The 21431-nt window shown below is 37.8% G+C and overlaps 1 protein-coding gene across 1 annotated transcript; it reads right to left on the bottom strand.

Annotated features, from left to right (window-relative positions):
- Positions 1 to 714: 714 nt before the first annotated feature.
- Positions 715 to 21317, bottom strand: TRMT1L (tRNA methyltransferase 1 like). Its single transcript, XM_032226589.1, has 16 exons — positions 21004 to 21317; positions 17890 to 18042; positions 15547 to 15657; positions 14783 to 14896; positions 12689 to 12753; positions 11870 to 11999; positions 10556 to 10673; positions 9047 to 9126; positions 8275 to 8521; positions 7382 to 7594; positions 5737 to 5927; positions 3832 to 3910; positions 3268 to 3434; positions 1980 to 2039; positions 1456 to 1582; positions 715 to 1281 (listed from the first exon to the last, which is right to left on the bottom strand). Exons 1-16 carry the CDS (start codon positions 21119 to 21121, stop codon positions 1056 to 1058), a joined length of 2199 nt encoding a protein of 732 aa, XP_032082480.1. The 5' UTR covers positions 21122 to 21317; the 3' UTR covers positions 715 to 1055.
- Positions 21318 to 21431: the final 114 nt, after the last annotated feature.

Here is a 21431-nt window from a genome sequence, read left to right as displayed (position 1 = left end):
GAAACAGAAAAGGAAGACCATCTTGGATCCTTGGACTCATCCAATTACCATACATACTGACCAAAGCAGCTGATTATTCTTCCTGTGAAGGTGTGGGATTTGGAGGAACAGAAAATTCCTCATTACAGTATAAACTAACTGCCCTTAATATAGTGAGTACCGGAATGAATATGAGTGCAAGCTTAAGTGATTGCTTTTGTCCCTATGGCAATTAGCTGTCCAATATCAATCATGCTTGATAGTGGCAATGTGAACAATTCTGATGTGTGCTATTTTGCCTATTTAAATAGATACAACAATCCAAGGAAGGTAACTGAATTCCAGGAAGATGTATAGGGTTTGAAGGGTACACTTTTATATTAAAAACATTGATAAAGACTATCCGAATATTTTCCCTGAATTACATCTAACATCAAGGACCATATTTCAGTAATAGAATGCAAGCTTCAGAAGCAAATCTCTATATGTTGGGGAGGAGGAAGAAATTAAAGTCCATTTTGAGTTTTATCCAAACTGTTTAGAAACTACAGTATGTGAGTAATTGCTATTTTACAAGCAATAAAAATATTAACGTTCTGACTTCCGATACTTTTAACTACAGAAAGCAATTGGTGGCAGAGCTAGACTCTTAAATATAATCCCTAGGTCAGGCTAACCAACCTCTTTCCTCTTATCCCTCCAAATCATATTTGAAAGCCACTAATGACTTGAGACTCAAAACAAACGAAAACACTTTATTGGTAGGTACCAGCTGTGCTTACACACATGCTCAACGTCTTTCACTTCCACGTTATCTTAAAAATATACACCTGAACAAAAAATGACAAGCCAGGAAAAAACGGCGTTTACCAAGTTTAAATGCAAGCATTACATGAAAAAGTTTCCTGCTGAGCTGGGAAATTAACTGTACATTTGTGATTCCTCATCACTTTTTTTTTCCCTGAAAAATTTGAAATGTTAAAATAGTTGAACAAAAGTCGAGACAAAGGGCTCAGAGTAGGTTCTCTCAACGTAAATCTCCAGAAAAAAGACAGCAGGTCCCAGGAGGACCCCTCTCAAATACTCTCCTCCGCAAAGTCCCCTTCGGTTCCCGCTTGGACATCCTCAATCGCCTGCAAAGAGCCATCTGCTTGTCCCCCCGTGTATGTAGGAAGGCTGTACTTTACAAGGATGGATTTAAACTGCATCAAGGGGGCATTGGTGCGGATACCCATGGGGTCAAAATGAGTTCGGCTTACACGATATCCGGCTTCAAACAGAGACTGCAAGAACTTATTTAACCTGGAGGGGGGGAAAGTATAGGCATACGGTAAGTGCCTTTAGGCTTCCTCTTCCTATCCCCCCCCTCAATTCCAACCCTTTAACAGGAGCAGAGAATATGACCGGCTCCAAGACGCCCAGCTTTCCATATTCCTTAACATTTACACCATTGAGATGTTTTAAAATTGCACTTACTTTGGCATGTTCATCCCTTTAATGCTATGCCTGTGGACATTGTAGTAAAAAGCAGGATGCTCAGCATTACTTTCTAACTTCTGGCGCTTTGCTCCATTTTGGTTGAGGTCGACACTTTTCCTTTTCTCTGCAACGGAGGGCAAGCATCAGAACTTTTTAAATATCTTGGTAAATATTTGCTTAGCAAGGGAAATGGTGTATGAAATACGGAATGCGCAAAACATTTAAGTGCGTGCTTCAGCCAGCAATTACTGTTTCGTATGTGTGCTGAATCTGGTCCAGACATAAGATTTTCTGGCACAATTGTTCTGGATGTGAGTAGGTAGGAAAAGTCACAAAATGTTTGTTTCATACAGAGGTGGTTTCATGGATATCTAGTGCAAACCAACATTAAGAATGCTATCCCAGTGTTTAGTGTTATTGTTCAGTGAAAGTTTTTCTTGTTTCACTGACTTTCTAAACTCGAATATCCTAGAATAATTATTCCTGTTTTCGGATATTATTTTACATTGATAACTACCTACCATGCACAATGTAGTAATCTGCTGCAGGATCTGATGTCTTAATGAATACACCACATTCTTCTAAAATTTAAGGAAAACAATGATAATTCAGTCATTATAAGGAACGTATATATTTGATAAGATGAAAAGGTTGCATTGGAGAAATAGTTCCTTTATAGTTAAAGGACTCTTGCTTAGAATAGCATGCACTAATTCAGTGTTTCTCAACCTTGGCAACTTGAAGATATCTGGACTTCAACTCCCAGAATTCCCCAGCCAGCGAATGCTGGCTGGGGAATTCTGGGAGTTGAAGTCCGGACATCTTCAAGTTGCCAAGGTTGAGAAACACTGCACTAATTTAAATAGCTCATACTGAGTATTTGTGGACTGGTGTTGAATGTATTTTCATTTGGATACAATATGCAGTAAATCAGTCTTTGCTAATGCTGTGCATCACTGTTCTGATGCATACATACATAGCTATTTAAAATTGTTCTTGGAAATGAAACTGCAGCTAAAAGCACACAGACTCTCTCTAATATTAAAGAAACAATGAGAGAAATCCATTTTTTTAAAAATTCTGGAGCTATGCAATAAAAAGTAAGTCTTCTGACTTCTGAAGGGCAAGTTATTCTCTGCTATATGCCAAGACCTAGCACTGTTATGATCATTAAAAATTGCCATTTTAAAGAGGTGCATGGAAGTGCTAATTCTCATGCAACTCAAAGCACTTTTAAGAAATCAAATCCCTAACCTACACATCTTATTACTCAATAAGTCGGGCTGAGAAAATATCTACAGATCCCTCACATCCTGGACATAAGCTGTTTCAATTACTGCCTTCAGGACACTGCTGTAGGGCATTGCATACCAAAACAATCAGACAGAGACCATTTTTCCCCTTGTGCCATCACTCTGCTGAAGTACTGTCTTCTGTATATTTTACTCATGCAGTATAGCTTATTACTTTTAATCTTTTCTACTACCTTCTATTATTGGTGGTATTAATATGATTATTTTGCATATACACTGAAAGCTTCTGCACCAGAGACAAATGCCTTATATGTCTGAACACACTTGTCCAAATAAAAAATTATTTTTATTTCTATTCCTACTCCGTAACATACTACTTTATGGATGTTTTGCCTTTTTGCAAAAATTAACATCACAAATTTATTCTCCTTCTTCACATAAGTCAACAACAACCAGAACACAAAGCTTGATTTACAGCCCCTTGTTGGCTTTATGTATTAAATTGGACTTTTTAAAAATTACTAAACATTTTTTTACCATCATCATGCCTTCTCACCTTGTTTACTCTGACTGCTAGGAGCATGAATTGTAAACTGTTTCAGTGTTGTGCATTCTGCCTCACAAATCAGTGTTTTTAGAAGTGCCTGGATGTCTTCTAGGCCATACTGAACTGCTTCAAACAGCATTCTTCTAAGAAATCCTGTATTGAAGAGGGATCCTGACCTACAATACAACAAAACTATAGAATGTAATGGAGAAATTTATTTTAAAATGAGAGAGTATTTATTTTAGAAAAAAAATGTCATGGGGCGTTTATTTTCTAGATTTTAAAGGGATTTAAAGATTTTGGATTTGGATTTCTCTTGCAAACAACATATTTAGATAGTTAATTAGATAGTACATTCGGTGTATAAGACATACCCAAATTTTCACCCTATTTTAGGTGTGTGTGTGCAATTTATACTCCAAAAGATACGGTACTTCCAAGTAAGTAAAAAAGGGATTGTACTTTAGATGCTAGGTATGGGAAAGAGTATTTTATTAATGTATTACACATCCTTCTCAATCTAATTTTTCATTCTTATTCTGAAGTGAGAAGAGACTCAAAAAGAATACTTACCACAAAGGTCCCAGTTCAACTGCTGTCTTCCCAGTCATTTGGTTATGGCAGTCACATGGAAGCTGCCAGTAAGGATTATCTATGAAAAAGAATCAGTAAAACATGTTTTTCTAGACCAATATCTGAGTGATTTATAATTTATGAATGTTATGGAAATTGAAATGCCAATAAATTAAAAGCCATTATAATTACAAAGTAATTTGTTCTGGCTGTTTAACTAAACGCTATAATTTCAGAAATGGGTGAATTAATCCCTGTAGGCATGCATAAAACATGAACTTATATATTACAGCTTAGTTCCTCTGATTATACTTCCTAAACTTGATGGAGAGCTGAAATTCCAGTGTAATAATAAATAGGCTTAACACTTGAACAATGAGATTGAAGTCAATCTCAATAAGTCAAAAGCTTAGGTTTTGATTTTGATCCAATCATTGTAACTTGATTTAACCTGCCTCATGGCACTACAAGAGACTAGTTTATTTCAGTAAATTTAAGGCAGATGCTTTTCCCTAAGAAGCACTCCATGGAACAGACAAATTCAAGTCCTGGGAAATCATTATTCAACTCTATATGTCCACTTAGCATGTTTTACAAATATCATCTGAAGTTAAGTCCCAGTAATTGTGTACATGATTGCAGCCTTCCTGTACAATAAGTAGTTCTAATTTCTGTATAAATGTGTTTTTATTTTCCATTTTCATTTTCGTACAGTCACATATATACTGTGCATAACCGGGGCCATATAACATTAAACAATAAACACAGCCATTCCTCTTATCAGCAGTACCCCCCAAAATACAAACCCAATGTACCACTTCGACCCTCCATACACCCTTTCTTTCGCCCCCCTCCAACTTTCCATCTTCCCTCCAACATTCCCCTCTACCCTACTTCCCCTCCCCCTCTACCACTCCTCTCTCCCGATACACTCCCTCCCTTCCTTCTCACCCTCCCTCCAATCCTCTCTCCCACCCTCGCTACCCCTCTTTCTTCTATCCCTCTACTCCTCCCTTCGGTGTATTTCTACAATCTATTAATATATTCAGCTTGTCCTATTTTTACACTGGAATTAAAGAGCAATAGTAGTTCTAATTTCTCATGAAAATGATTCCGATATTGTTTTAAATTATTAGCTCATTAATTTTATTCGTCTTTATGCTGTTGCTATTTCTCATTGTTGGGAGCTTTCCGTTGCAAAAAGAGGAAAGGTATAAATAAAATGTATGCAGGACTATCATCTCGATTCTAATTCAGCACTGTACCGAAATAGTCTGCTGCACAGAAGTTAATTTGAGAATAGATTACAATTGTGGCCCAGCAGGAGCCGTTGGAGCTGCCGCCGGACTCCGAAAGCGAGGTGGCTTATGAGTCAGCCTTGGAGGAGGTGGGGGACCCTGGACAGGGTGTCGACTCCGAGCAGGGCGAGGAGGGACTGGTTGGCCACCAGGTGGCGGCAGAGCATTGGATCAGAGGGAGTGTTCGGGAAAACATTTGGGAGTTGTTTCAGGATGCACGCAGGCAAAGGGCTACTTGGCGTAAAGAACAGCTACGGGAGGTGATTACGAGCAGCTGATGCTGATTAAGATCCTCTCCTGATTATAAAAGGGGCTGTTTGTGCCGCGCCCTGGTTGCAGGAGTCAACGTTCTCGTTCACGTTCATGATTCAGAGAAACCAACTTGGATAAGTGGTTTGCTCTGAGAAGCTTGTTTAATTGCTGCCAGAGAGCTTATCTCTGTTTATTTTGGGCTTGCAGCCAACGAGTCTGGACTGATTAAAACATTCTTTTGTACGTCTGTTTTGGCTTTCGTTCCTGGACGGAGAAGGGGGGGGGGGGTCAGAACAGATTACTATTGAACAAACAAGCAACAGAGCACTAACTGAAATTACAAAATAGGATTTACCTTCTATCATATTGCCCTCTCTTTTGAATATCCTCTCTTCACACCATTGACAGTGAATTAGGTACCGAATTTTCTTGACAGTGTCATCTGCAGAAGAGGGACCTCTCAACACTCTCACTTGTACTAGTACAAAATGTTCAAGAGCCACAGCAAACAAAACTTCAATGCCTTTGTTGCATCTAGCAGCAGCTCTGTAGAAAGAGAGACTATTAAGAATAGAATCCAGCAAAGGCTAAACTCTTCCCTTAGGAGCCGAGGTGGCGCAGTGGTTAAATGCAGCACTGCAGGCTACTGCTAGATCAGCAGTTCAAATCTCACCGGCTCAGGGTTGACTCAGCCTTCCATCCTTCCGAGGTGGGTAAAATGAGGACCCAGATTGTTGGGGGCAATATGCTGACTCTCTGTAAACCGCTTAGAGAGGGCTGAAAGCCCTATGAAGCGGTATATAAGTCTATTGCTATTGCTACTGCTATAGGGAGCCGAGGTGGTGCAGTGGTTAGGGTGCAGTACTGAAGGCCACTACAGCTGACTGTTATCTGCAGTTCAGCAGTTCTAATCTCACCGGCTCAAGGTTAACTCAGCCTTCCATCCTTCCGAGGTAGGTGAAATGAGGACCCAGACTGTGGGAGCGATATGCTGACTCTGTAAACCGCTTAGAGAGGGCTGAAAGCCCTATGAAGCGGTATATAAGTCTAGCTGCTATTGCTATTGCTATTCCCAAATGTCTTACTCCTAACTTCAATCACATTTGGCAAAGAGCTGGGCAGAGAGGCAGGGTTCCCACCAGAACGATGATTGACTGAATCTCAGGGAGACCTCATCATAACTGTCTAATTTTTTTTCAAAAAAATTCCTAATTCCATCAAATTGTTTTTTTGCATGAAATCAGGCTTGATAAAGATGAACTCAAAATAAAAGTGTAATTCAAATTAGTGTTTTAAAATGTGTCTATTCGCATTGTGCAACTGATTTGTATCCACATAATGAAAAGAGAGATGTGGTTCTAGAGGGCAGGCGCCCAACAGGAGAAGAGAGTTCCTTGCCTGTTATGACAGTGTTTTTATGTCAACAGTTCGATGCTGTTCCAGAATAATTTTTGGGCATTTCAAAGATCTATACATAATGGGGTTGCTGTTGACGCTTCCTAAATCAATTTGATTAAGAAACCACCTTCATAATTGCCTTAATCCTAGAATATTCTATCTGGTGATTATTCTTATGTAGCATAATTTTTTTGTTCTCCCTCTATTGAAATGGCTTTTTAGTAATTATCTGGATGTGTTTTCTTGAAAGAAATCTATTTCAGTAAGGGCCCAAACTTGTGCAGTTGTTCCTTAGACCTGCAAACCAATAATTTACTAGACATTTAGTTTCTGCCTATTTTTGTTCACATTCAGAGACTAAAAAGGATGCAAGAGGCTCAAAAATACAACATTCAGCTTTGTGGATCAAACCTTTTGTATACAGGCTCTGAAGAAGTTTTCTGTTTACACATTCATAATTCTTGATCTAATCGCTGAAGGTTACTGAGAAACACGATGTAAAAATCAATTTTGCGTAGTCCCTTGTATAAGAATAAACAAGGTAAAAACTGCAGCCATCTAATATTAGAATTTGAAAGAACTATTAAGAAATGCAACTGCACCTTGCCACAGCAGCAAGTACCATCCTAGCAGCCAGCTCCTTATAGTATTCTGTCCTGATAATGTTGCAACCATAATGACGTTGGGCCACGTGCTGCGCCTTTGAATAGAGAGAACTTGTATCTGTTGATGTCACTGAAACAATTCCAAGATTTCTTATATTTCTGAAAGCTGCATCTAAGTAGTTTACTGATGATCCAAATGGGTCCAGGTGGCTGTATGATAATGTAGGAGACAGAACATAGCACAGTAAAAATTATACAAATAAGAAAATGTATGTACCACCTGTATCTTGCTTACTAAAATGCCATACACTTCAACAGGAATTCCTTTCAAAAAAGTCCTGTCTGCCTAAGGTTGCAATTTCATGAATTATATTGTCATGTTTTTTTAAAAAATCTACTGCCTCTTCATATCTAAAGTAAAACAAAATATAAGCTGATTGTCAAAGCTATATAGATAGAAAAGTATGCAATGAGCCCAATTAAATATCTGAACCCAGATGAAGAATGCAAACAGTTTTCTAAAACTTGGGATTTAACAGATATTGTAGGCAGAAGAAAGCAGCATGAAACCAAAGTGCAACAATGATTCTTAAGAGATATTTTTAGGCAATCTTAATTTGCCAAATCAAAGATTCCAGAACATAATTATAATTCCTTCAGCAAAAGCACTGATGTCCCTTCTCCAATCAATCAGTTTGTGGCCCAGTTCACAGAATACTAAACCGTAATAGAATATCCTGTGAACTATGTATTTTAGTTGACTTAAAGAGGTAAACCTTGAACCTGCATATCAATCTCCTTTTTTGTGTTCTACATCTGTATTAGTCTCCATCTAAATATTGGAAAGCACAACTGGGGAAAGTGGGATTGAAGTAAGACAAGACACTTACATGAAATCAAATGCTCTCAAATGCATGATGACATTGGCATCCATTTTTGTCACCTCAATGGTAGGCAGGCTTTCTTCCCCTTCTTCCATTGCTTCATCACAGTCATCCTCCTCAAAATTCATCACAACTTTCATCTTATTTAAATGGCAATTTTCTTGTATCATGGTCACTGAATTTTCATTATAATCATTAATTGTGACTTTTACTGAATTTCCGAGATGCTTTGCCCACTGTAATCCCATTATACCTGGAAGGCAGATGATACATACGTAATGAATTCAGCAAAGGGCATGCTACAGACTTGTGATCTCACTAGGCAGAATACAATATTAGGTTTGAATTATTTAGGAAATGCATATATACAGGAAGTCCTTCTTTAATTACCATAATTAGGATTAAAACTTGATTATTAAGCCAAATGGTCAATAAGTGAAACTATATCTATGCTTATGACCTGAGAAGGTCATAAGTGCATGGATTGATAAAAAAGTTGCTTCTCATCATTCTCATTAATCGCTGCTACATAAGGCAGTCACTAACTAGCACATTTAATAAAAACCATGAAATCAATGCACATTTTCTCCAATTCTGTTACAAATATATATATGCATTCATAAAATTTAATGGCAGGACAAGCTTTTTAAAAAGGTGCATTCCTAAGCGTCTTTATTCAGAAATAAATTCTATTAATAAGACTTATTCCCTCAGATTGCACTTAGATATACTAATTCTCGTTACAAATTATAAATCAAAATGCATAACAGCAATCTACCAGTGGCTCCAAATGCATCCAGACATTCCAAAGGTTTCCGTTCCTCAGTTAGAACAGTTAAAGCACAGACTATAAGTTGTCTAAAAGAAAAAGAAGAAAGTATACTGAAAATACATGTAAACCATGCATTTATTATTCTTATATCTTGTTTAAAGGACAATGTCTGGAAAAAAAACAAACTATGGAACATATATAACATAATGCAGTTGTAATTGTTCTCATTGTTTTTGCCAATCTAATGTACTGAGGTTTTTGGTAGGGATTCAATTGTATTAGCACTGCACAGGTACAGGATAGGTGGTACCTTGCTCAACAGTATTAACTGTGAAAGGGATCTTGGAATCCTAGTGGACTACCACTTAAATAGGAGCCAGCCGTGTGCAGCAGCTGCCAAAAAAGCCAACAAAGTTCTAGGCTGCATAAACAGGGGGATGGAATCAAGATCACGCGAAGTGTTAATACCACTTTATAATGCCTTGGTAAGGCCACACTTGGAATACGGCATTCAGTTTTGGTCGCCATGTTGTAGAAAAGATGTGGAGACTCTAGAAAGAGTGCAGAGAAGAGCAACCAGGATGATTAGGGGACTGGAGACTAAAACATATGAAGAACGGCTGCAGGAACTGGGTATGTCTAGTTTAATAGAAAGAAGGATTAGGGGAGACATGATAGCAGTCTTCCAATATCTCAGGCGTTGCCACAAAGAAGAGGGAGTCAAACTATTTTCCAAGGCACCTGAGGGTAGAACAAGAAGCAATGGGTGGAAACTAATCAAGGAGAGAAGCAACTTAGAACTGAAGGGAAATTTCCTGACAGTTAGAACAATGAATCAGTGGAACAGAAGTTGCCTCCAGAAGTTGTGAATGCCCCAACATTGGAAGTCTTTAAGAAGATGTTGGATAGCCATTTGTCTGGAACGGTATAGAGTTTCCTGCCTAGGCAGGGAGTTGGACTAGAAGACCTCCAAGATCCCTTCCAACTCTGCTATTGTATTGTATTGAATAGTCCACGTACAATGCTAAGACACAGAGCAATTAATATGATCAAAATTCAGGTGCTTGGCAACCAGTATCTATTTATGATGGTTGCAGTATCCTGGTATCGCCATTTGCACAATTTTCCCAGCTGGCTTCTGAGAAGCAAAGTCAATGGGAGAAGCCCAATTCTATAATATGATTTATTTAATAACCAGGGCGAAAAAGGGTGTAAAATTGGGTGCACCTCAGTCAACAACTGCCTTGCTTAGCAGTGGAAATTCTGGTCCCAATTATGATTGTAAGTCAAGGACTAACTGTAGTCCTGGTTTAATGATGAGATGCTATTATTTTAGTTCAAACCTCACTTGAATTCTTGGTTGACTGACTGGGTTTCTAATAATCTATTAGGTTCTCTTTAACCCTTTAGAACCCACAATACAGCAAAAATGTATACAATTACTGACTTCTGTTAATAAGAAAATTCACAATATTTCTTTATAACTCTTCCTCAAACAATTTTATCATTTCTTACCTGCCAAGTTTCATTTTGGGGTTAAAATAGGAATCAGTTTTCTGAGGGGTTGAATAGTTAGGAAGGACTTGCACATCTGTGTCCGCTTCCTTCAGTACTTCATATTTAGGAGCAAGGGCTAAGGATTATTTTCAGATGAAAGAGTGTTACAGCCCATTTCAGATGATCATTCAAAGTTCCACAAATCACAGATCAGAATCTATCCTATTCTCCTAACTTGCTAAATGATACTAAACAGAGTTTTCACATTGGGGCCGTATAAAAGCTAGAAAGTGGGTTCCAAAATGTACACATGAATGGAGAGATGGTTCTAGGAACAACTATCTGGTTATTGTTCCAGACTCCTTTTAATAAATTAATAAAGACATGAGTGAATGAAAGGGCCTATTGATGATACCTGCATAGTGTATAAAGTTTAAAACTACCATAATTAGATTCAAACTGAACTATGCGGAGCATTAAAAAGAGACATTGGAAGAAGTAAAACACGATTCTGATAATACTTAAAACTATGTTATGGTGAAATGTCACCGCTATGCCGTCATATTAAAGAGACTTTAAGCTGTGCTTGGATTCAGTCGCAATCCTTAAGAGATCCTTATTAGAAAACAAAGGATCTAATCATGTGGTAACATATATGACAGTTTTTATAGAAAACCTAGAGCAGAAGAGAGGAAACTTCTAGGTCAGGGATTATTTCTAATGGCATCTCCTACAACTGTTTTACATTGACTACGTCAGCTAGAACTGATAGGCGTTGTAGTTAAGAACACATTGAAAACCAACAGATACACATCACTATTTTGTTTGTTTCCCAATATCAATTCTCAGCAGCTTCAACAATGGTGGCATTGTAGTTCAGAAACTTTTGGGAGCCACAAGTTCACTACTTATGTCTTAAATGTATTTCATAATCAACATTTTAAAATTGTACAATTAAAAAAGAACAATGACTATTTAAGGACATATGCTTTTCCAGAGGAAGGAAGGAAACTACAAAATACGATCCTTGAATAAGTTATTTCCCCTGACAACTAAATCCAAAGATACAATAAAATAATACTTTACTATGTAACATTGTTAATAACTCAGCTTACCCTCTTTAAACAAATAAGGTCAAATAAAGATACATAAAAATTGTACCTAGAAATTACAGAAACCTTGTCCTTTTAAGATGTTCTGAGTTCCTAGACAGAAATATAAAATCATAAAGTTTCACTATTCTAAATTTATAATTTATTCAGTCTATGACACTGAATGTTCAAAATAATGAGAGCTTTATGAAGAAACAACAGAGATATGTTAACTACTTACTTGAAGTAAACCTTGATTCAGTTTCTCCTTTATTTACATGTCGTTTAATATGTCCTACCATGTCACTTCTTCGGCTGATTGTTGCTGAACAGATAATACAGTGATAATGCGACCCCATTTTTATGGATATCTATAATTCACACCATACAAATTTAAAGTTCAATAAATGCTTTTATTAAAGTTATACTATGCCTGTGTCTTATATTTAAAAAAGAACCATAGATAAATTATATTTTAATCTTAATTCACCAAGAAAATTTAATTAAAATTAAGGTTATTAACACTGAGATTTTAATATATTAAACTCAAAAAACATGTTTTTAAATCAAAAGTGATACTGCTAGAATACTGCAATAAATATAATATTTATATATATATATATATATATATGCTTTTCAAAGTAGTTTAAATAGACATTTCAGTATCCAATAAACTAATGAGTAAAGCAAGGATAAGTTATCTATTGAAAGGATTGCATTCATTCTCAACTTGTTTCTTGGTGCAATCTAATTATTTGCTATAGTACTTAAAGACAAAAAAGATATGAGAAACTTAATAATGGACTTCCTCTTTTCTTACATGTTGCTATTGTGCATGAAGGGATACAAAAATGAGGTTTATATTGTAAAGTGGACATTCTTTATAGTGAACGGAATATATATACAGTAGGTGAGAAATACAATGTCTAAAAGGAAAGCTTATTCCCCCCCCCCTCCGTTTACTAGAGAACTCAAGTTCAAAATTGAGATGAAGGTAATTCATAAATAACTAAAATGGAACTGATCACAGCAACAATCCACATAGCTGAGTAGCGGTTACCTGGTCTCCTACAACATTTGGTTTCACAGGCCGGCATGGCAAGTCACAGATGCACATTCTGTAGCCTGAAATTAAAAAAGACATTGGACACCTCTAAATGATTACTCAGTTTTCAACAGTGAATTCATTCATGTTCTGAAGTTCTATCTTGTCAAATTGTTTAATTTTAACTGCCTGAAATAAAATGTAACCACCACCAGTGATGTAAATTTCATAATATGAGATGGGGGCAGAGGAGGGTGATAGCTTCAAATAATCTCCAAGGATTGTGCATCCATATTTTTAAAGCAAGTGCCTAATTGTATAAAGCTGATGAGTGGGAGAGGCCTATTTTAACACAAAGTTTTTCTCATAAATAACATCAGTGCAATTAAAGACTTCATCAATATCTCTTTTGTTCAATCAAGTGTTCTAAAGAAAAAAAAAACCTTTCCAGCCATAAGTAGTTGGAAATGATGCAAAGTTCTTTTAGGATGTGGGGAAGAGCTCATACTTTTTTTTAGACAACAGAGTTGATGGGGTAGGAGGGGAAAAAAAGACAGCTCAAATAGGGCTTTCTTTTTATCCCATTCTAGTAAAACAAATGTAGAAAACTCAGATTAATAGATTAAAAATTAAAATAAATTAGTAATTAAAGCCAGCGGTATTAATTTTAAAAAATCAAAACATTAAAGATATTTATGTATAAGGACAAACTACAATTCTGATTGAATTAGGGTTTGATTTATATATTGCTATAGTATTCAGTAACATTTTACTTCACACGTTGTCTAAGGAACCTCATTCTGGATTTGAAGAAAAATAAAAGGTATATGGACATGTGAAACCAGCATAAGATACACAACTGAACAGTCTTTATCATTTATGTTGCTCGGATACTAAGTTGTACATTTCATATTCCCCTTTTTGGGTCATAGATGGAGGTTGAATTCATTTTAGTAGGCTTTTGGAAAAAAATCAAGAAGAAAAACAGAAAGTGAGAAAAAAACAAAATACCAGATAAAGCTATGCAATGGCCTTGCTAGCCACAGCTGCCACCTGGTCATCAAACAGGAGTTGTAAGTCCAGGAAGACCTTTGAATGGAGAAGCGTCACCCTTATCTAAGAGCAAAAATTGGATATTTTGGCCCTGAAGCCTAGCTCTTCACCCAGTGTGGCTAAAACCTATTTTTCTTTGTTCCCTTCTGGGTTTGTTATCTCTGTCATCTTTGTTATTTTTTTGTTATGCATTGTTTCAAATGTATTTAACAATTTGTAAACCTCTGAGAGTCACTTCGAGCCAGTGGACATATCAATTTATTAAATAATAACTTCCGTATCCCATAGAAATCTTTCAACCACAGCTCTTTTTCACAGTCATTCAGGATATAATCATTCCCTTAAAAGGCTATTTAATCTACCTGCAAGTATTGCATAAAAAGCTTGCAGCTCATTCAACAGAGAAGTCTATACAAGTCTAGGTGAGATACATAGCTCCCCTCTTTTGTAAATCAAGGAAATAAAAGCTTCTTGCCAAGGGGGAATATGTCACATTGCTAAATATTCCATTCTTTACCTGAATTAATGATTAAATATATCTTTCCTGTCAAGTATTACAATATAGATCCTAGAAAAAATAACTTGTCCTTAAGTTTTGTTGAATTTGATCTCTTCCATTATTGAAGTACACTTTTCATATATAGAAATAATACTTTTTTCTTGGGGCTTTTTGCAGATTATATTTATTTATTTAAAAGAGTTGTATGGTCTTCTACCTTTTGGCACACAGCCCTGAGAAGCTAACAACAATAAACACACACACACACACAAAACAATGCAATTAAAAAATCAAGAAAAATCAGGCAACATCAACTATTCTCAAAATCCATCTTTCACAACCATTCATCTATAGTATCTCCTGGTCTCCAACCTTATTGCCCTAAAACCTTGGGCCAAAAGCCAACTCTTTTCTTCTCTTGAACTCTGACTATTATAAATTAAGAATTAAAGAATGCCCTTGTAATCATGATGTTTAATTACATTAATTACAGAGAGAAACTAACAGTTGTCATCTAACTGCATTAGCATTAATAATGGTGTTTTAGCTACGTTTACCTTCAAATTCAACAGATACTTTCCAATGAAGGTTCTGAAGGTGGCGACGGAGCTTGTGACTATTGCAAGCTTTGAATCTCTCTTCAGGACATAGTGGGCAGGACCTCTTGTCAGCTGAAATTTTAAATTAAACCAAAAATAAGAAGAAAATATGCAATAACCCAATCTTTCAGTATTGAAGTTTTTTTGTCAATATACAGAAGAAGTATTTGCATCTCAACTCAAAACCTAAGAAACTTATTTGCTTTAAAAGCCATGGTTTAAGGTTTATTTGAACTAGTGTTGAAATATATCTGCAATCCAAGACAGAAATCTTTTGGTTTTTTTCATACCGTTACGATAAAGTTACTAGAAAAAAGTAGCACATCATTTTCTTTATTCCTTTCCATGCTTTCCATCCATTAGGGATGATTTTGCTCCCAAGCCTCTGTGAAATTAATTCTATTGCATCTTCTTACTTGGACCTAACAACAAGGATAGAACTGCAAGTACAGCCCTAAATAAGTAAAACAATACTTCTGGATTTTTTTTTTCTTAAAAATCTTTTATTCACTACTACTTTTGATAATTCTTTACACATATTGCCTAGACTCATAACCATCACTGATGCACGATTCCTTACTTGGTTCCTATTTTAAGAAGATAGTTTCATCAGATTATCTCAGTTTTCCACAGCGACCAAGCAAAGTACTTATCCAACAACTGAATGCCACAAGCATTGTATTTCCATCATTTATTGTTTCTTCTGGAAATATTTTAAATACCTGCCAGTTGTTGGTCTTCACTCTTGGAATCAGAGGAAATTAGGCAGCCTTCCTGTAAATCAGCCAGTTTTTCTAAATCATCAAGTGTCCGGTGAATTGAAATATGTTTCTCTAAAATAAACAATTCAAATATACTTTTCAGCAAAGTCTGGGCATGAATATATGCACTATACATAATCAACTCCAATCTTTCAAAAGTTTTTTTAAAAGTTTGGAGTCTTTGTACACTGTTTCTCAAGCGATCCTGTTTTCATAATGGCCCATCTAATCATCTTGCCTATTATATCATAGCTATGTAATTGTTCTCTTGTACCCTTTCCCCAAACAAATCCATAAGACTAAGAAAAAATTATTAAAAAATTCACAATAAATTTCCACAACAGCTCATACATTGACAACATATTTACATAGTACATAGGCTTCTAACTGGAATATCTGTGGATCTCATCAGCTACATTTCAGGATTATCTGACCAAAAGAGTGTATTTGGTTTGCAAGTTTCAATGGTCACTCAATGAGTGGTTGTTAAATGAGGACTACTTGTAGGATCAAAAAATGTTTATGCTTTTTGTAAATTCATACGTGTCCATAGGTTGCACTGAAAGCAAAGAATTTCTTCTATGGAATTAGAGTACATCTTAAACTCTGATTTCTAGCTATAAAAAAGTTAACTATTTCCTATATTTTTGGCTTAGTTGTCAGTGATAAAAAATAAATAGTGTATTTTGGTTTTATATATCTCGGAGCATAATTAGGAATGCCTGGTATTGAATATTTATTTTATGGCATATACTTAATTAGGGAAAAATCCCAGTGTATTCAATGGGCTTCCTCATTACTAACTGTATTGGGATTACATATTAAGTTTCATTGACTGGCTGGTGGCATAGGTTCCTTTCTAGAAATTTGGAGTAATTTTATAATTCATAGAAGAATTCTATTCTGTTGAACTTTGGCAGTGGCTCTAGGGGACTGCATATGTATTTTAATAAACTTAAACTGGGTTTAGGCAAAGAAAAGGGAAAAGACAGGAACAGAGAAGTGGGACAAAAGACTAGGAAAAAGATCAGACAACTAGAAACTGTTACATGGGAAAATGTAAGCTAAGGGCTTTATTTCTAAATATGACAATAAAATGCAGTTGCTAACTGGTTGAATATGATAATGGAAAGATAGCTAAATAAAGATTAAAATATATGGAATATGGGCAAATATGAAATTGATATGGGGAGGTTGTAAAGCAGAGGTTTGTGATCCACTTTTATACATGATAATTAAACTGAGTTGTGAATTGATTGAATATGACAATGGGAGGACAAATAAGCATGGGTTAAGATATATGAAACATGGACCTATGAATAAAATGAGATGTTTACCACTTGTTATTCTATATAATAGATTAAAGCAATTGTATATGGAAAAATGAAGAGGGAACATGAAATATACCTACAATGGCAACTATGAGATTTAAAGACCGAATCACAACTTGGGGACATGTAAGGATGTATAATTATATAAAGATAATGATGAGAATAGCTGGGAATTGTAACCAGGTCTACATCTTGCCCAAAATTAGGCAGGGCGGGGTTTTTAAAGTATAATGACGATATATGTATACTTTTTTGTTCTATTTTTTTAAGGCGGAGAATACATGTTAAAATTAAACATGCATATTGAAAAGGAATTATAAATACCATCAACATAAAATGGAGCTTGCTCAGAAACTGAAATACACCAAGCAAATGAGATGAAGAGTGGGAAGTAGAGGAGGGAGGTAAGGGAAGAAGAGAGGGATAGGAGGACAAGGAGGAGAGGGAGAAAAAAGTGATGGATAAGGTACAAATATGGTATATGGAGAGCAGAAGAGCCAATTATTGTTTTGGGGGGTTGATGGTAAGATGAATTGATGTAAACATTTAATAATGCAATATGATGTTGGCTATGTAATAGTATACATGTGGTTATATGCTATGAAAATGAAAAAATAAAAAAACTTTATAAAAAAAACTGGGTTTAGGAACCAATAAGTAGAGGTAATACATGCCTGGCTAACATTATAAGGTTTTGTGACAATGCTATTACACTACTTCAAAAGTGATAAGCAGCGATAAGTGAGATTTGATTTATAAATATTGGGAGAAATAAATATGAACATATTGTACCAAGAATTCACATCATTCCGTGACAGTGTAATATCTTTCAAAATAACGTATTAGAGGATGTACTTCATTTATACTCTTTAACTATATGTCTTTACTAATTTTAAAGACAGATGGAAAGAATATTTCATATCCTGTAAATCACTCCAAATAAAGCAAAGGTTTCCATATTATCCTAGCAAACCTTGTGGAGTTTTAGTTGATGCATCTAGTAGATTACTGTTAAGATCTTCAATGGAATTTTGCTCTGATTTTTTCATTTTGGCATTTATATCTTCATTAATGATTCCTCTATCTTGCCCGGGGCTATCAGGTTCCTTGGGGACATCCATCCCATCTACAAAAATTAAGAAAGAAACAAGATTGTAAGGCAAAACAATACACATTAATTAACTACAACATTTTCTGTGTGAATCTACTACAGTGTTCTAATTAGTATATTTGCAACACAAAAAGTGTGAGATAAAAGATTAATTAGGCCCATTACAATCAACAGGATTTCAATATGTCACCACATGAATAAGACCTACAGAATTTAGTTGCATTTTTCCAAACAATAATTGAGCTTACATCTAACAATTTGAAAAGGAAAGTAGCATGTCTAGTGCCAGATTTACTAAAAATAACACTTGTGCAATATTGAAGACCAAAGGGAACAGGATTAAGCAATTAATTTTCCAAGGAGCAACATGAAAAATTGGGACTGCTGCAGGACAGATAGGGATGGTCAAAGGGCTGGATATGCCTGTGGGCCATCAAATGCCTAAATTGGTTCCTATTTGAAAGGACAATTGGTAAGAAATCCCCCCCCCCCACCTCCAGCCTTGGAATCCTGTGCAGGGAAGGTGGAGGTTTGCTCCAAAGCTGCGGCAGAGCATTGCATAACATTTTGGGGAGGCCTCTGCGGGTAACATTGAGTTTGCAGGTGTTGCTTGAATGAGATGAGTGCAGGCCAGGGGATCAGTACCCAGGAAAGATGGGATTTGGGGGGTACAAAGGAGGAAGAGGGAATCTCCCTTCCCTCCCACTGCAGGGCTGCCATTAAGCTTACGCGGGGTAACATGACCACTGGCAAAGGGACCCTGGCAGGCCGGTGGCAGGGAGGTGCTCCAGAGGCTGCGTTGCCCAATGCCAGACAGGAGCAGCGTAGGAGAGCTGCCTACAGCAGCACAGCAAGCAGAGTGAAGAGCCCCTGCGAGGCCAGCAGGTACAGCAGCTGGGGGAGCTGATTTCAATGTGCCACACGGCCCTCTGCCTCGTTGTAGCAGCAGCCTGAGCAAGATCAGAGCTCCAGGCCTGGCGGAGGGCAAACTGTGGTCACCGCCTGCTCCAGAGCCACAAGGTGAGCTGTGGAATAGAGGGGCTTTTGGCTGCTAAGTTGCCTCACTGGGGGCAGGACTGGGGCTGGCAAGAATGTGTCAGAAACACCTCCAAGTGCCCTGAGAGGCAGAACAAGTGGCAGCTCACAGCCCTCGCTGGCTCAGATGATCCGCAGGGCTGCGTTTAAGGGGCCGAGCCGCCATGAGGTGACTGGGAAAGGGCTGCCTCCTGTGCTAGCCATGCCCACCTCTTCACTAGGGCTTATTTTTGGGGTAGGGCTTATATTAGGCTAGGGCTTTTCGGGGTGGGTCTTATTTTTGGGAAAACATGGTACTTCTCTAGGCATACAGCAGGATAACATAAATTTAGCAGATATTTTTATGAACTATAGGCAGATGCAGAAATGTGAAATATGATAACTTGCTAACAAAGATACCGCTTACCTACATGAAAGAAATAAAATCTAAAGGATATGAGAATTTAGCAAACATATTACTATATATATCCAGAAGAAAAGAAAAGCAATTCTTTAGAAAAGTTTTTGCTTGGATAAGGAATTCTTCCAATTCCTTGGGCTTTGATTACCCTTAGCAAGTTGGAATTTAGCTTGAAAATAGTGATTTTGTGATTTCCCCCCTTTTTTGACTACAGTATATGAAATGTGGAGTCCTTGATGCTCTTAAAAGCTTGTTTTGCTTGCAGACATTTCAACAAACAATTCAGACAAAGGTTCAACTTCAGAAATATGGTGAAAGGAGGAGGAATAGATAAGACTTAATTAATAGCAATAGCAATAGACTTATATACCGCTTCATAGGCCTTTCAGGCCTCTCTAAGCGGTTTACAGAGAGTCAGCATATTGCCCCCAACAATCTGGGTCCTCATTTTACCCACCTCGGAAGGATGGAAGGCTGAGTCAACCCTGAGCCGGTGAGATTTGAACCGCTGAACTGCTGATCTAGCAGTAGCCTGCAGTGCTGCATTTAACCACTGCACCACCATGGATCCAGATTTAGCTTCCATGTGCTGCATATCCCTCCAGAATCAATTGGCAAGTGGCTGAAAAACAGCTGACATTGAATAAGGAGATTTCAATCTGGGGGGCCCATTGACAAAGTGGGGGATGGGCAGGAAGCTACAGGCAGCTATTCCGTCTCTTAAAACACCTTTCTTCCTTTTTTCACATCCAGAGAAATATTCTGCCTTTTTCAATATTTCCTAGGATATTTCATTTTTTTCTTCTTCTGGGAGAGTGGCCGGGTGATAACTTCCCACATGGACATTGAAGGACGTTTCTTCCAACACAACCTAAAGAGAAATAATCCCTCTGCCAGGAAAAAAAACCGGGGGAAGCCACCTCTTTCTTCTCTCCTCACCTGAAAAGGACATCCTATACACCCGTGTTTCTCAACCTTGGCCACTTGAAGATGTCCGGACTTCAACTCCCAGAATTCCCCAGCCAGCGAATGCTGGCTGGGGAATTCTGGGAGTTGAAGTCCAGACATCTTCAAGTGGCCAAGGTTGAGAAACACTGCTATACACATTGAATGAGCATTAAAGGGCACGTTTCATGCGCCATTAAATGCTAATGAAAGAAACGGTTTGGGTTTGTTTGTTTTTTGGCAACAATTAGTCCTCTGGGAGGAACAATTGGTTGAGGGCCCGCAGAATCTCTCCCCCCAAAAAACCACCTTAAAGGCGGCTAACGGTTGCATCCCTGCAAACAGCCGCTATCTTCCAAATTAAGGCCGTCCAAGAAAAGAAAGACACCGCTTGGAAACCTCTGACCGACGTGCCTAACCTAGGAAGGCGCCTTCTAACCGTCTGACAAGGGTCCCCTCAGGCGGCGTGAGTGAGGAGAAGAAAGGCCGGCGCCAACAACAACAACAACCACCAGTGTCTCCACCTCCCTTCTCCTCATGGCGAAACCCCCTCAGCCTGCAAAACCCTTCCTGCCCCTTTTCCCTTTTATACTCACTCCGCTCTTCCGCGGCCTCCTTATCTTCTCCCTCCTCCCGGCTTTCCCTCAGCCTCTCTTCGTTGGGGGGCGACGGCGGCAGTTGTAACAACGGCAGCGGGGCGTCCTCGGCCGCCATTTTTTTCCCCCCCTCACAGAGCGAAGTTGCTCTGCCCTCCTCCTCAGTCTGCTCTCCAAAAGCCTCTCACGCCGCTCAAAAGGTCTCCCTCGCTGGCCAAAAACCGCGGCCCGCTACGCCTCCGTGACTTTTTGAACCTCCCCTACAGCACCCAAAACCCAACGCGGCTCGCGGACTACAATTCCCAAAAGGCCGCCGCCGCCGCTCTGAAGGAAAAAAAAACAAGGCCGCCTTTTTTTTGCCGGTGTGTACAGTTAATGAACTACAGTACCCAGCATGCAACTCGACAGGGCTGGCGTCCATCGGCTCT

The sequence above is a fragment of the Thamnophis elegans genome, chromosome 11, assembly GCF_009769535.1.
Source record: "Thamnophis elegans isolate rThaEle1 chromosome 11, rThaEle1.pri, whole genome shotgun sequence".
Lineage (NCBI taxonomy): Eukaryota > Metazoa > Chordata > Lepidosauria > Squamata > Colubridae > Thamnophis > Thamnophis elegans.
Note: the sequence above shows the minus strand (reverse complement) of the source record. Positions and strands in the feature narration are given on the sequence as shown.